Source organism: Notothenia coriiceps, unplaced genomic scaffold (genome assembly GCF_000735185.1).
Source record: "Notothenia coriiceps isolate Sejong01 unplaced genomic scaffold, NC01 NC01_scaffold00026094, whole genome shotgun sequence".
Lineage (NCBI taxonomy): Eukaryota > Metazoa > Chordata > Actinopteri > Perciformes > Nototheniidae > Notothenia > Notothenia coriiceps.
In genome coordinates this window covers 414531-427717 of record NW_011358795.1, presented here as the reverse complement: position 1 = coordinate 427717, position 13187 = coordinate 414531, and the positions used below count along the sequence as shown (strand labels likewise).

Sequence of the window (13187 nt, the reverse complement as noted above, 5' to 3'; positions counted from 1 at the left end):
CATCATCCTTTTGGACCTGTCTGCTGCATTCGACACGGTGAATCATCAGATCCTCCTTCGCACTCTCCAAGAACTTGGAGTTTCAGGCTCTGCACTTTCCCTCCTCACCTCATACCTCAAAGACCGCACCTACGGGGTAACTTGTAGAGGGTCCGAGTCCGACCCTTGTCAATTAACTACAGGGGTCCCTCAGGGCTCTGTTCTTGGTCCCCTCCTCTTCTCCTTGTACACAAACTCACTGGGATCAGTCATTAGCCTGCATGGTTTTTCATACCACTGCTAGGCTGACGACACCCAATTAATTCTGTCCTTTCCCCGCTCTGAGACCCAGGTCGTCGCATGCATCTCTGCTTGTCTAGCTGACATCTCTCAGTGGATGTCTGCTCACCACCTGAAGCTCAACCTTGACAAGACTGAACTGCTTTTCCTTCCGGGAAAAGATTGTCCCACTCTTGACCTAACAATCAACATCGGCACCTCGATTGTTTCCCCGACTCAGACTGCAAGGAATCTGGGTGTGACCCTAGATAACAAACTGTCCTTCACTGCAAACATCGCTGCTACAACCCGCTGCTGCAGATACACCCTTTAAAACATCAGGAGAATACGTCCCCAGCTCACCCAGAAAGCGACGCAGGTTCTGGTCCAGGCTTTCGTCATCTCTCGCCTAGATTAATGCAACTCCTTCCTGGCTGGTCTACCTGCATGTGTCATCCGACCTCTGCAGCTCATCCAGAATGCAGCGGCTCGTCTGGTCTTCAACCTTCCTAAATGTTCCCACACCCCGCCGCTCCTTCGCTCCCTTCACTGGCTTCCGGTAACTGCTAGAATCCACTTCAAGACACTGGTACTTGCGTACCATGCTGCGAATGGATCTGGCCCTTCCTACATCCAGGACATGGTTAAACCGTACACCCCAGCACGTGCACTCCGTTCTGCATCAGCCAAACAGCTTGCTGCACTGCGAGGGGGGACCCAAGTTCCCATCAGCAAAAACACGTGGGTTTGCTATCCTGGCTCCAAAAGGGTGGAATGAGCTCCCCATTGACATCAGGACAGCAGATAGCTTACACATCTTCCGGCGCAGACTGAAAACACATCTCTTTCGACTCCACTTCGAGCGATAGAACTATTAACAAAGCACTTATATCCTAATAAAGGACTGGCTTATCTAAAGCCAGTTGAGTAGCACTTGAAATGTTTTAGCTCTATGAAACCTGATGTACTTATATTATTCTGTTTTCTTCAAGTTTGTACTTTGTTGGTCGAACGCACTTATTGTAAGTCGCTTTGGATAAAAGCGTCATCTAAATGCAATGTAATGTCTTTTCCATCACATTGTCTCAGTACTCCACTCACCCCCTCCTCCACCTCATCAGCTCACCTGGTCTCCCAGCTGCATCTCATCTTCAATCAAGCCGGTGTATAACCTCTCATGTCAGCCACCCATTGTCAGATTGTTGTGCGCCACTTATGCAAGACTCTCAAGCACTTGATTGTTTCCCTGTTGCGAAACCTGCCTATTTTGCCTGTAACCATGGTACATCCGACAGCCTTCTGGGTTCAACTGTTACATCTGTTTCTGTGTTCTTGTCGTTATCAATCCTCTGCTTGGTCTTGGCCTATCTTCTACCCTTTCTCTTCTGGTTATTATGCTTGGACAGTGGCCTTACCTGCCCTGCTTACTGTAAGGCTTGAGTTTTAGCGATATTACAAAATGGTTAAACTGCTAACATTAACTGCTTGTGGTTCAGATTTAAATATCTCAAGATAAAATGTGCAAAAGATATTTGATAGGTGTAATTCTAACAATTTTTATGGACATTTTTAAATGCAATATTAAAAAAGCCCTAAGAAAAAACTAAAATGTAAAAAACAATAAGAAGTTTAATGCTTGTCTTGCAAGTTTTTGTATCCACCTAAAATAAAAATAAAATGTCTTGTCAATAATATAAATTGTTAAAATGTTTAGTGCCCACGCTGCGGACCAACTGATTTTCCTTTTACAATCCCTTAAAATCCCTTTCTGATTGATTTTTCTGAAGCTTCCTGGTTACTAAAGCTGCATGCTCATTACAGTATGTGACTGCCTTGACACTTCCTCATGATAAAGACTTTACTTAAATTAAATGATTAATGAATGTGACTTGGGTAAAAGTCTTCCTCCTTGATCCCCTCATATCAGACTAAACTAAAAAGTAGCTAAGCATAATATACAGCATCAATCATTCTTACTCAACAATACATGTTTTATTCCAAGTCCAGCAGTATGAAGTATATTGTAGCTTTATACAGTAGAAATAATGACTATAACCAAGCAAAAGGTCTCATTCAAGTGACATTTTATCAGGACAGGGGTGTGCATTAGCAGGAAGGAAACATCTGCATAAACATTGGCTTATCTATGACAAAAGAATGGACAACAACTGATGTTACTCACCTTTTTCCATTCACCCGTGCAAGCAAAATTAAGCATCATGCTCCTGCTTTGAAAATAAAATGACAAACTCTGATGTCAGATACAGTATCTCAGGGAAAACCTGGAGTAAGAAGAATGGTGCAGATTCCAGAGGCCTGAGATGAAGACTTTCTCTTCTACCTTCTCCCTAAAAGGTGAAACACTCTCCAGGAACCGGGCAGCAATGTTAACAAAAAACAACATTGGAGACCTTTTTCTGCTCTCTATCTCAGCTTGTTGCCTGCCTGATGGCAAAGTGTTCCAGTTCGGTGTCCTAAATTGAAGAGAGTCGGGGGAGCCAGGGGTTGTGGGTTCTTTGACATGTTCTGTAAGTAGCCAAAGCCCTTTGATGGATGACTCTTATTTTCTTGTCAAGCTCACACTACTTTAATGTTTATCTTGAGGCTTTTCATTTATCCAGTACAGACCGGACTGGACAGGGAGGAAAGAAAGAGAGGAGGGCGGACAGTCAGGCGGACATCAAGGAAGATAAAGGAAAGAGACACCACAGAGAAAGAGCAGCATTCAACTGAACAAACTGTTTCAGGTCTCGCAAAAACCAATATGATTGCAATTTTTGTGCGGAAATGTATGAATAAAGCGCCATTTCGTTAAAAAGGCTAAAACATCTAAGCTTCAGCCACTGCCAAAACTTGGAATATGCACCCTTGCACTTCATTTTACTCTCATGGCATCCCAATAAGTTTCATAGTTGGAAACCCTGCAGGCCAGAAATGCAGTGGGGGTCAAACTTTCCCTCTGCGTAGTCATTACTGCTTCCCATTTGGGCTGTATGCACAGTTGGTGGAGTTCTCATTTTCTCAGAGTAATTCTATGGTATCTAGGGCCTGTGGTGGTTACTTACTTGATGAGCATCATCCCCCTGCACCACCCAGGGGAAATTTAACCACCACACATTGATTTTCAAGGCCTTCTATCAACTGACTTTAAAAGAATCTTGTGCGTGTGAGCACTCCCTAAAAAACAGGCAACATTTTTTATCTCACTGCTTCTCTGTAACGGCCCCTACACACGACGGTGTGCGTTGACTCTTCAACGCTTCTGTCCATTCACTTTAAATGGGGTGACGTCACGCTTCGCCGAGCTGCATTGTGGGAGCAAAGCGTAGCTTTTCTCGCGGTGCTCGCTGCAAAAGTAGAGCAATGTTCTACTTTTGAAGCTTCGACGGAGGCGTCAGCCAATCAAATCCCGCTTGTGCAAATCTGCCAGTACAAGCGCTAGCCAATCAAACCGCGTGTATGCTGGGAGAGCCAGAGTTCATGTCCTCGTATGCCAAAAACTGGAGGAGAAAATAATCGTAGCGGTAGGGAATCACCCGGTGCTTTATGACCAGTCCCTCTTTACCTACCGGTATACAAATCGGAGGAGCCAGACATGGAGGGAGGTGGCAGAGACAGTGGGTGAAACTGGTAGGTTTTCACCTGTTTGGGGAGTTTATATCCAGTGTACTTCGTTTGAATGGACAGCTAGCAGGCATAGACAGTATTTAGCCAGCATGGAATGTTGCGTAAAATAGCACCATAGACATTAATGTCATAAATGTTCATCATATAAAGTGTGACATGTAAAACCTTTTATGCAATTGACAGGAGAGATTCATGTGATTGGTTGTTGGTCGCGTTGCTCGTGTAAACTCCCCAAGCTCAAGACACGCCCACTGNTTGCTCTGTGTTGCGTTGTTAATGAGTGAAACTGTTGAGGATCTTTGGGATTTATTCTCCCAAAAATATAATTTAGCAGATGCCTTATTCCAAAGCGACATACAATGACCAATTACAGGGACATTCTCCCTGGAGTAACCGAGGGCTAAGTGCCTTGCTCAAGGGCACACTAGTAGTGGTGTTCCACGCAGGATTTGAACTCGCCACCTTCCGATCATCAGCCCACCTCACTATCCATTAGACCAACCCAAAAAAATAATAAAAAATAATAAAAATAAAATAAAAGAATAATAATAATATATATATTTTTTTTTTATGAGATCCATTTGTGGCGGACGATATTTAATTGTGGCGGCCCACCACAAATAAATCAATGTATGGGAAACACAGCCCCCTGAATAAGCGAAAACGGCACTTTCAGCCCTCGTCATGGCTGTGAAATCTGACGGAATGAAGTCATAAACATAAACTCTGATTGATTTTAGGCACCTTTCGTTTAGGCCAAATCGATTCCAAATCATAATTCCTGGAAACCTGTCACAATTTCTTGACTTCAGGCTGGTGGGGTCATGTTTGTGTAACGTGTGTTGACCTGCATACTGCTGGAAGCCTCTTGGTTCATAACGCTTCCAGCTCTCTCCTGTCTCCTGCCCCTCTCCCTCTCCCCCATCACTACGTCTTGACTGCTATAGGAAGAGCTTGGCTCTATTCAGCTCTCTTTTGCCTGGAGTGGGGGTTAGTGCTAGTTCACCGAGGCATAGCTAAGATGGCAGCTATGAGCAAAGGAATGAAATCTGTCACTTTAGGTTACCAATGCTTTCACTCTCTGCCATGCTGAACTTCACCGTGTATACGCACAGCTGCTCACACACCGGAGCTACAGTGTGACTATACTGCACACACACCTAAATGCCTGGCCACATGTCAATTATGATATACATAATGGAGGTAAGAAGGTTGCCCTTTTTCCACAAGGAAGCGATAATGTTTCACGTACGTGTAATCTGATATAATTACTTTATCACTTCACTGATGAAAGAACATAAAAATGTATTCAAGACAGTAAATGTCATTGATATGGGTTGCATACATCATCTATAGTTACTGGGTCATTTGAATATCATCTGCTTTGATACTGAAAAACATTTAAATCATGTGTGTGTATTTGCTCGTGTGTGTGTGTGTTTGTGTGTGTGTGTGTGCAGGTTCAAGAGCTCCAGAGTCCACCCAGAGCCAGCATGGTGGTGAAGGACTGCGTGAAGGCGTGTCTGGACTCTACATACAAATACATTTTTGATAACTGTCATGAACTCTACAACCAACTCCTTGACCAGGTAAACAGCTTTCAGATCATTTTCACTTCCACTGCTTATCAATTGATTCAGGCTCATCCACGTATCTAGTTGTGCTTGGTGATTCACTGCCAAATCTTGACATTAGACCTGTGAAAAATAATGACATTAACGACTTGTTGAACAACATATGGATATGCCTTTTCATAATTGTTGCTGACTTCGATATTGCCCGTGGTGTTTACGTGATTGCTTGTTGACATACGAATGTCAACAACATTTTGCCAGCATCATGCCAGAGTGACAGCAGGGATTTCCTTAGCATGATATAACTTAGGCATTGCATATTTTGGTTGAGTCCATTTTAGTTATTGTTTTGATTGTGGGGTCTTTTACCAATTCCAAATTCCAATATCTAAATGTTTCTAAGAAGTTGAAGTATATTGCTCTTTAAAATAATGTACTAATTTAAAATATATACTTATTATATAAGTGGACTCAAAATGACTATAATATAATTCATCAAAATGATTTCTGGGAAAATCAATTGTCTAACAATAGATAGTTATTGTGCTAATTTAGAGCTTTGATTTCTTTACACTAACTCTTGCAGATGTAATGATGCACGAATAAAAAAAAAAAAATTGTTTACCTCAATACTCAATGAGTATTCTCTTGGACTTAGTTGCCGCTTGTGCACTCGCCATGCAAAACCTGCCTGTTGTGAATGGTTCAATGGCTCGGTCTCCAGTATTGACATTTGTAATACACCAGCCATGCCCGCACCATAGTTGCATCCCCTAGCACTAGTGAAGTAAACATTTGGGTGCAAAGGCTAACACAAGCAGAGAGGGAGCTGCCCCAGCATGCCTTTGGCAGTTATAGTATACATATACAATAGTGACTGATTTATAACCACCATTTTGCAATAGTACGTGTGTGTCACTTCTTTCAGCTCTTTTGAGTTGATCAGTGCTGACTGTTTTGTAAAAGTCGTTTTTTAGTATGGGATTTGTGTTTCGCTTGTTCAGCTTTAGTGTTATTTTGTTTATTGTTGTTATGGTTGATGTTTTTGTTGCTTCCCTGGGCTTGAAAGCCATAACCCAACCCACTACTGTCCCATCCAAAGCAAAAACAATCTACAAGCTGTTACCAAAACAACGTTATTTCTAACAAGAGGATTTGTTATTTTATGGATGGTTCAGAATAATAAGATATAGGCCTTTCTGTTTATTGTTATTGTAAAGTTTGTTTGGTTTTATGTTCTGAATGTTTTAGTAAGATAACAACAACAACACGCTTTATTGTCGGTATGCTGCTGAGCAAGACAGCAATACAAGAGAATTACGATGGAAAGTGAAAATAAGTCTTTGGCTATCCAGTGTGCCGATAAACATTAAACAACAGAAGCATACATCTAGCACTTACAGAAAATGCAAATATCAGTGTAAAAATAGAGTTTAATCAAGCTTACTGTAATGAAGGCAGCTGACAGCATATCTGCTCTGCTGATTTATGTATTCACATTTAATCTACAAACTAGCATCTCAGCATCTGGTGATTAGCCAAGCTGATGGGCAACGCTAACTAGATAACTGACTCCTAATGGGTCTTTATGAAAAACCTACCTGCTGCAAGGCAAGGCAATTGTATTTATATAGCACCTTTCAGGACGCGACAATTCAAAGTGGTTTACAAAATAAAAACAAAAGACATTTAAGAATTAAATGGCATTTAAAAACAGGCATAAAAAAGCAAAGATAATGAAATAAAGAAATAAACACAGCAGGTACAGAATACATGAATAGAAGGCGTACTGCAGTGTGAGTATGAACAGCTAATTAAAAGCAGCGGCAAATAGATATGTTTTGAGTCTGGATTTGAAAATAGGAAGTGTTTCAGCGGACGTGCACGATTCGGGCAGTTTGTTCCAGATTGTCGGGTCTTAATACTTAAACGCTGCTTTTCCATGTTTAGTTCTTATTCTTGGAACAGAGAGCAGACCCGACCCAGAGGACCTGAGACTCCTGGACGGTTCATAGTTATGCAGGAGATTGTTTATATACCTCGGTCCTGAGCCATTTAGTGATTTAAAAACTAGCAATAGTATTTTAAAATCAATTCTTTGATCGACTGGAAGCCAGTGTAAAGACTTCAGAACCGGACTGATGTGATCCACTGCAAACAAAGAAATGTTTAAGCTTGGTGATGTAGGCTACCTAAAGAATGTAGCAGAATACCTAAAAACCCCAAAGGCTGCCTTTAATTACTGGCAGATTTTAAAAGTAATTAATATTGAATATAGTTATTACTTCAGGGCCTCTCCTGAAAATCCAGGTAAACAACCATTTGTTACATTTTGTGCTGACATAAAATCTTATATTATATAAGATATTCAAGCATAACTGGCATCAATTAGACTCTATTGCTGTAAAAGCAAAACATTAAAAGTGTTTATTGTTAACTTAAAGTTTCAACCATCCAAGAAAGAGATCACATCATCATCAGGCTTTTTACATCTATTTTGGCTCCAGATGGATAATAAATGAGCAAAAAAAACAAGTTGGAACATGGACGATATAAATAAACTAGCATGAGAGTATTCTGCCATACTGCTTCCTCATGTGATAATGTATCACTTGCATACCACGAGCAGCTTGAGGCATGTTTCCAGATAAAGAACTCACTTAATTACATTTTCATGAAACATGGCATCACCCACTCTTAAGTAAGGGCACGCTTCTCTGAACACATTGACATTTCTATGGGATTGAGTTTACATGCTTTGGCCTTTTCGGGTTAAATAAGCAGGCAACAGGCGGTCCCACCTTAATATTTACTTCCCAAGGAGAATGGCCTCCCCACCTCCGAATATAATGTCTTTAAGATAATGGGTGCAGCCCGCTCAAAAGTTGAATAATAAGCTTCCTTTGTTCAAACAGCCTGAAGGTTTGTAAGCAATTACCAAACCAGGAGAGATAGACCGTTTCACTAATTACATCGTCGTCCACCACAGTTCCACAACTGGCAGCCTCTCCATCAATGTTTCCTACACGGCAGAAGAAAAAGACATCAGCTTCCCCCTAAAGCAAATCTCACTGTGAATTCAAATGATTATGTTCACATACACTAGGTAGCCTTTGACTCAGCGGTTAGAAAACAATTCACACCCCAATTCTCCGGTCGCTAACAATGACTGAGTGCGGCGACACAATCACTGACACGATGGTCAGGCAGGCAGGGAAATATCCCAGCCAATAAGAGGCATATTGCATGACATAATACAGCTCTCTGCTTCGGTCTGTTCGTCAAGTGGATGAGGGAAGGAGGGGTGAGGGGAATGTAGCTTAACAGTTTCCTACATTTTGGCAGAAAAAGAGCAAGACTAAGGGGAAATACCCTGTGAATGAATGTGGATTTGCAAGGATAGTTCACAAACCAGAAATGCTAAGTAGCTTGCACTTGCGTCTATGAAAAATGCTCATGTATATGCACACATGAATGCATTATGCATTATGCAAATGCCCATGCTTAAGTAGGCAGATGAATAGAAGCAGTCTGGTTATGAAGAGGGAGGCTGCTGTTTGTTGACAGGTATGCAGAAGAAGGGGTCTACTTTGTGAGAGGAGCTACTCCTCCACTTGTTACTGAGCAGGCAATTCCAATTGATTTGATAAGTTTCCCTCTTTATCGCCATGATCACATATTTGAGCACAATACCCAGCTGGTTGATGACTGTGTTTGAAGAGCATGCTGTTCGTCTTCAGAATATGTGCCTTTGAGTATATCCTTTCATACAATTCTTGAACAAACAACCTTTTTATCTCTGGGCCTTTAAATACAGCTTCAGCTCTTTTCTCTTGGGGGTTTTTCCATTCTCCAAGAACATCCTTCAATCAGAGATTTGTGTCACATTGTGAGAATTGATGAGCCAGTTGTATGGTAATGCTGATTTCTCCCACACAGGGACTGCAAGTGCTAAACAATAACCATAAAGCACTAGCTACCCTCTAGAGGAGTGATGCGTTTCTATGAATATTTCTGCTAGTCCCCCCCTCCACCACCATTCACTGGGAGTAGTGAGTTCAGGACAGTATTCACCTCCTAGTACAAGTGAGAGTGAAACCCATGGGTATGTTGTGGGCTGTAAAAAGACAGCAAGACACTTAATCACCTTTAACAATGTGTGTGTACCTACTTGAGGTGAATACAGATGAGCTATGGGAGCCTACGCTACATTTTAGCTCGCTGCATATCGCTTTCAATTTAGTAGGGATGACACAACCTTCAATGTCCTTCATATGCATACAGCCATGCACGCGCACACGCACAAGGATACACCCATCGACAGCTTTTTGCATAGCCAAGTGACCTCCTGCAGGGATATTTGTTTTATTATCACATGGCTCCAATTAACCAGAAATGTACCTTGTTGCATTTATTAGCATATCTCCCCTTGATGTACCTCTCCTTCCAAGTAAGCATCGTCATTTCATTAGCGATGAGTTCAGCGCCGATATTGATTATTTAATTGATCTTAACTCATAAATCGCTCATTTGCTTTTTACAAGACACTTGTTAACCTCTCAATGTTTTGAATGGTGTGATTGATGGAGCAAGCAGATCAATCTCTAGTGATGCTTGCCTTAATTTATGATCACACTTACTTGTGTTTCTATACCAGTTTTACTAATGCATACTGTACTGTAGATGTTTACTCAATCAAGGTTAACATGCGTTCAGCTTAAATTCCCAACACGGCCTTTGACTATACGTTACATATGGAGCTCCCTTTTGCCTCCACGTTGGAAACTGGTTCATGTTTCATGTGTTGATACAGAGCAAGCATGGGAATATGCAAATGACTAATTCATGAGCTCTGATCAATATGATGTCCGGGATGGAACCGCCCATGTTATTAATCTGTTTTCCTGTCGATGGCAGACACGAGGATGGATTTTACTTTTGCAAACCCAAATGATTAAAGCAGTGAACCCTGGGCTCACACAATCTACTGTCGCAGAATCAGCTGTACGCTGTATTTGTCTTTCATTTCATTTCATTTTTATTTGTCCCGCTCATGGTACGCAAAACCAAATGTACAATAATTGCCAAGAAAACATGACTCTACCAAAACACCATTGAGCGAAAAGGAGCAGGGAGAAGAATACAATCTTATGTGACCTGTCCCTTTCTAAAAAAAACAAAATAAATACAAATAGATGGTCTGCCCTTCATAATAATTTTTTTCACAGCCAAACATAACAGTATTTTAGGATACTAAGAGAAACACAAAAAAAATAATATATAATCTAACTTTCTTGTTGCAGTGAGATTAGATTGTGTCGTTCTTCCAGCTGCAATGTGTGCCTTGCATCACAGGATATTTAAGACTACAATCAACGTCATCTGATACAAGTTGATCATCGTAGGAACTGACTAGGTTTTAAGGGTTGAATCAATGGTAAATTGAGGCGTGTTGCATTTCAATATCTCAAGCTCTCGCTACAGCGTCTGCTCTCAGTGCTGCAATAAAGTCAATAGGTTGTTAAATAATTCAACCTAAATTATTCAATAACTGATTGGAACATGTTTCATTTTTAACACAATTTCCTTTTACCAGCATTCATCAAGTAAACATTTTGCTTTAGACTTCCATACACAAATGAGAAAATTTGTATTGCTTCCTCTTGGGAGGGTTTGTCAAAGAGGGTATGTAGATCACATTATAACCTATGACAGTGGACTGTGGGTACACAGCCTCCCAAGAGAATGCAATACACATTTTCTCATTTTTATCTGTCTGTCTGTCTGTGTGTGTGTGTGTGTGTGTGTGTGTGTGTGTGTGTGTGTGTGTGTGTGTGTGTGTGTGTGTGTGTGTGTGTGTGTGTGTGTGTGTGAAACAGAGCTGCCAGTAAGCTCTGTGTTGTGTGTGTGCACGGCCTAGCCTGTGTTCTGTAGAACCTGTTAGTGTCAGAGCGAGACACTGTGACAGTAACTTGCTGGCTGCAGATCAGTATGGTTACACTCAGTGTGGGGTGAACAGATGGCAGGGTCAGAGAAAGATTTCATATTTAACACCCATCACCCCAGGACAGCCACGGAGATGTCTGCCTCACACTTTGATGCACACAAACACAAACACAAACACACTACTGATGGATGATTACACTTTTCAAAGTGAAATGCTCAACATTTCAGTCCTGGTAAATGCTGTTGTTTTGGGTGAATCTGTTCCGGTACAGTTAAACAAACTCACATTGTTGCGGAAAGCTTTTCAGATGGCTCCCTGTGTCTGCTCTTTCTTTTTCTGTTACTCTATAAAACAAAAATAAAATAAAACTCTAAATGGTAATGCTCGATTACATGCACTTTGTATTCTCTGTGTATCACTTATAAGTAGCAGTCCTTTTAATCTAATGAGGGAATGGAAGCTTCCAATACTAACACATTCATATTAATGCATTTGATCTTCACATAATCTAAATCTATGATCAATTAAGATAAGGATTAAAAAAACTGCTTTGATTTCATGAAATAACATTTGTAATCTGGTTTTATGATTAAGGCTTATTTTTTTTATTGTCCTTTCACTGTCAACATCTAACATAACACTAACTTATTCAGTTCAGTTTAAATGAACTGCAAGTACATTATCACTTTCATAAAGACATCTTACAGAGATAATATAATGATATGCAATATATATTTAAGTGTTAAAAAGTATGTTACTATTTGTCTGGCTTCCTCTTTTTGATCCCTTAATATTTTAGCTGAATCCTAAAATGTTAATGGTCTCATATCTGCAACACATTATGATATGATGCTACTTTATTGTCTGATCAAGTATGACGTGTATTTAGCATTACAGCAACTCCATTGGCAATGCCAGTAAGAAACAAGGAAGCAGACATTTACCATAACACTGAAGACAATATTTCAAAACAGTTTTCAGTCTCCCACCATCTTTCTTTTCTCCTCTGCAGAGCCGGAAGCAGGACATCCCCCGAGAGGAGCAGGGTCCGTCTATAAAGAACCTGGACTTCTGGCCAAAACTCATCACTCTCATGGTGTCTGTGATCGATGAGGACCGGACAGCTTACACCCCAGTCATTAACCAGTATGTACTCCTTTACTATGCTTCTCATCAAGCAATGAGCACTTCATTCGTTACTATGCCAGGTTATGGTCGTAAGCTGTTTGGTTTTTCTCATTACTCATGCATTGCTGATCATCGTGTTAACTAGTATTTACATATCACCATTTATCCTCTATTTAAAGTGGACCTATCATGCTATATTTTAATGTAGGACCATATCTATATAAAGGCATATTTATACTTTTTATTTTTCAAAATACCAAACAGATCATGCATTTTAGCCATTCCTCATTTCGCTCAATTGAACACTGTCTTTGCATGGGCTGATTCTGTGAGAACAGCACCATCTACAGGCCTGGCATATGTACTACAGCGTCTCCAGCTCTTTCCAACGGCAATGTCCGTGGCTGTCTCCTCCTGATTGGTGGAGTTGGCCCAATAGCCGTAGCGCCACTTCTGTGACGTCACAGAAGTGTTCAAATCTGGATCAGTCTGTATCAGATCCGTTGCAGCCCCTTTTTAAGAGATTTGGGTATGGAGGAAAATAGAGAGGGTTGTGTTTTCTGACACTTGGTGAGTTCCCTGGAACACCGGGGACACATATTCATGTATACAAGACGTACAAAAGTGCATTTTGCATGATGGGTCACCTTTAA

The 13187-nt window shown here is 40.9% G+C and overlaps 1 protein-coding gene across 2 annotated transcripts in view; it reads left to right on the top strand.

The window, feature by feature from the left end:
• Positions 1–5346: 5346 nt before the first annotated feature.
• LOC104956465 (protein unc-13 homolog C) overlaps positions 5347–13187 on the top strand; it is a 52047-nt gene continuing 44206 nt past the window's right edge. For both annotated transcript variants that reach the window (XM_010783946.1, XM_010783944.1), the window contains exons 1-2: positions 5347–5474; positions 12419–12552. In XM_010783946.1, coding sequence (XP_010782248.1) covers positions 5379–5474; positions 12419–12552 — 230 coding nt within the window. In that variant the 5' untranslated portion in view covers positions 5347–5378. The remainder of the gene's footprint in view (positions 5475–12418; positions 12553–13187) is intronic.